The sequence below is a fragment of the Rhinatrema bivittatum genome, chromosome 16 (assembly GCF_901001135.1).
Source record: "Rhinatrema bivittatum chromosome 16, aRhiBiv1.1, whole genome shotgun sequence".
Lineage (NCBI taxonomy): Eukaryota > Metazoa > Chordata > Amphibia > Gymnophiona > Rhinatrematidae > Rhinatrema > Rhinatrema bivittatum.
The window spans coordinates 4148951-4151216 of NC_042630.1; the positions used below are offsets into that span (position 1 = coordinate 4148951).

General features: G+C 43.2%; 1 protein-coding gene across 1 annotated transcript; it reads right to left on the minus strand.

The window, feature by feature from the left end:
• Nucleotides 1-978: 978 nt before the first annotated feature.
• LOC115078685 (olfactory receptor 1009-like) lies at nt 979-1923 on the minus strand. Its single transcript, XM_029581655.1, has one exon. The coding sequence runs from the start codon at nt 1921-1923 to the stop codon at nt 979-981; it is 945 nt and encodes a 314-aa protein (XP_029437515.1).
• Between the last annotated feature and the right edge of the window lie 343 nt (nt 1924-2266).

Consider the following 2266-nt stretch of genomic DNA (forward strand, 5'->3'; position numbering starts at 1 on the left):
AAAAATCAGCAGAACCAGGGGTCACGATTTAAAACTCCAGGGAGGAAGATTCAGAACCAAAGTCAGGAAGTATTTCTTCACGGAGAGGGTGGTGGATGCCTGGAATGCCCTTCTGGAGGAAGTGGTGAAGACCAAAACTGTGAAGGATTTCAAAGGAGTGTGGGATAAACACTGTGGATCCATAAAGTCTAGAGGATGTATATGAAGAGAAGAGGCAAGGGATGGCTTGCTTGCGGGAATGACGGCTATTACCTGGAGATTAATATCCTTATTCAATAAACATACACACAGTTAATGCGACTCCAATATTGCTCTATGCTTCAACGGCAAGAGGAAATGTGGAAAAAAGGATTTGCATCCACAAAAAAGCAGGGGAGTAGCTTGCTTGTTACGGCGGTTACTACCCCAAATCAAATAAACCTGATACTTCAATTTCAATGCACATCCAGCATAGCTCTCTCCTTCAACGGCAGGGAAAATGAAGAAAAGATGATTTATATTCAGCATCAACCAACAAGGAATGAATTACATAGTCTGGGTAAACAAATAAGCATGGGTGTAGCTGGCTTGTTTCGGTGGCTACTACCCCGAATCAATTAAGCCTGATACTTGACTTGGAATAAGTATCCAGCGCAGCTCACTGCTTCAGCAACAGAGGGAATTAAGTAAAGAGGATTTTTATTCAGACAACCAACAATGGCTGAATTGCACATGAAGGGTAAACAAATGGAAGTAGCTTGCTTATTATGGCAGTTACTACCCCAAACCAATTAGCTAGATACTTCACTTAGATGCAGTTCCAGCACTGCTGTCTGCATCGATGGTGGGGGTGGAAGGGAATTGGAACCAAAAAGTTACCAATAAGGGCCCTGAACTCAGTGGTCAGAGTAACAGATTATGAAAACAAATAAGTGTGAAGCTTGCTGGGCAGACTGGATGGGCCGTTTGGTCTTCTTCTGCCACCACTTCTATGTTTCTTTAAAAAAATAGAAACATGTATTTTCTCTTAAATACTTTTCTAAGTGTGGCTTTTACCTCTCTATTTTGCAAGCTGTAAATGAAAGGGTTAATCATGGGAATTAAAATATTATACAGCAGAGCAAAGAGCTTGTTTACATCCAGTGACTGCATGGACGTTGGTCTGATATACAAACATGACATCGTCCCATAGAAGAGAATAACGACCGTGAGGTGGGAGGAGCAGGTGGAGAAGGCTTTGCGTCTCCCCTCAGTGGATCGGATCCTCAGGATGGTGGAGATGATGTAGATATAAGATGTCAGAGTTAAGGTAAAGCAGGGCAGAACTACAATTACACCCAAAAGGTACGTCACAGTTTCAATGGTGGAGGTGCTGGTGCAGGAGAGCTTCAGCAGAGCTGAGAAATCACAGAAGAAATGGTTAATCTCATTGGATCCACAATAGGAAAAACATGACACAAGGACAGTGTGTGTCACTGGTTCCAGAAACCCAAAGATCCAGGTCCCTGCAGCCATCAGTGCACAGAGTCTCTGATTTATAATAACAGCATAGTGCAGGGGGTGACATACTGCGACGTAGCGGTCATAAGCCATGACTGAGATAATAACAAATTCTACACATGCAAAACACATGAAAAAGTACACCTGTATAAAACACCCAATTACAGAAATACGTTGTCCCTTCCTTAAGAAGATGTCCAGCAGTCTGGGGAGAGTGACAGAGGTGGAGGAGATATCGAGGAAGGACAAGTTACAGAGGAAAAAGTACATGGGGGTGTGCAGGTGAGGGTCCAGGCACGTCAGGGCTATAATAGTGAGGTTCCCCATCAGGATGATCAGGTAAATCAGTAAGAACAGAAGGAAAAGGGGGATTTGTAGCTCTGGATATTCAGGAAACCCCAGAATGATGAACTCTGTCACTGAGGTGAGATTTTCCTCTTCCATTGGATTCTAGGACAAAAAGGAAAGGGATGGTGAGAGAGAGATGATTAGAAATCCAGATCATTCTAGGCAGAGGAGGGGTGAAGATATGAGGTCTGAGACATAAGAACATAGGAATATAAGAACATGAAATATGCCACACTGGGGCAAACCAAGGGTCCATTAAGTCCAGTACCCTGTTTGCAATAGTGGACAAGCCAGGTCGCAAGTACCCAAACATTAAGCACTACTAATGCTGGAAACAGGCAGTGGCTTTCCCATATTGATTAAGGGCAGTTTATAGGCTGTTTATATCCAAATCTTTTTTAAAGGTAGCTACACCTACTGCCTTAACTACACCCTCTGA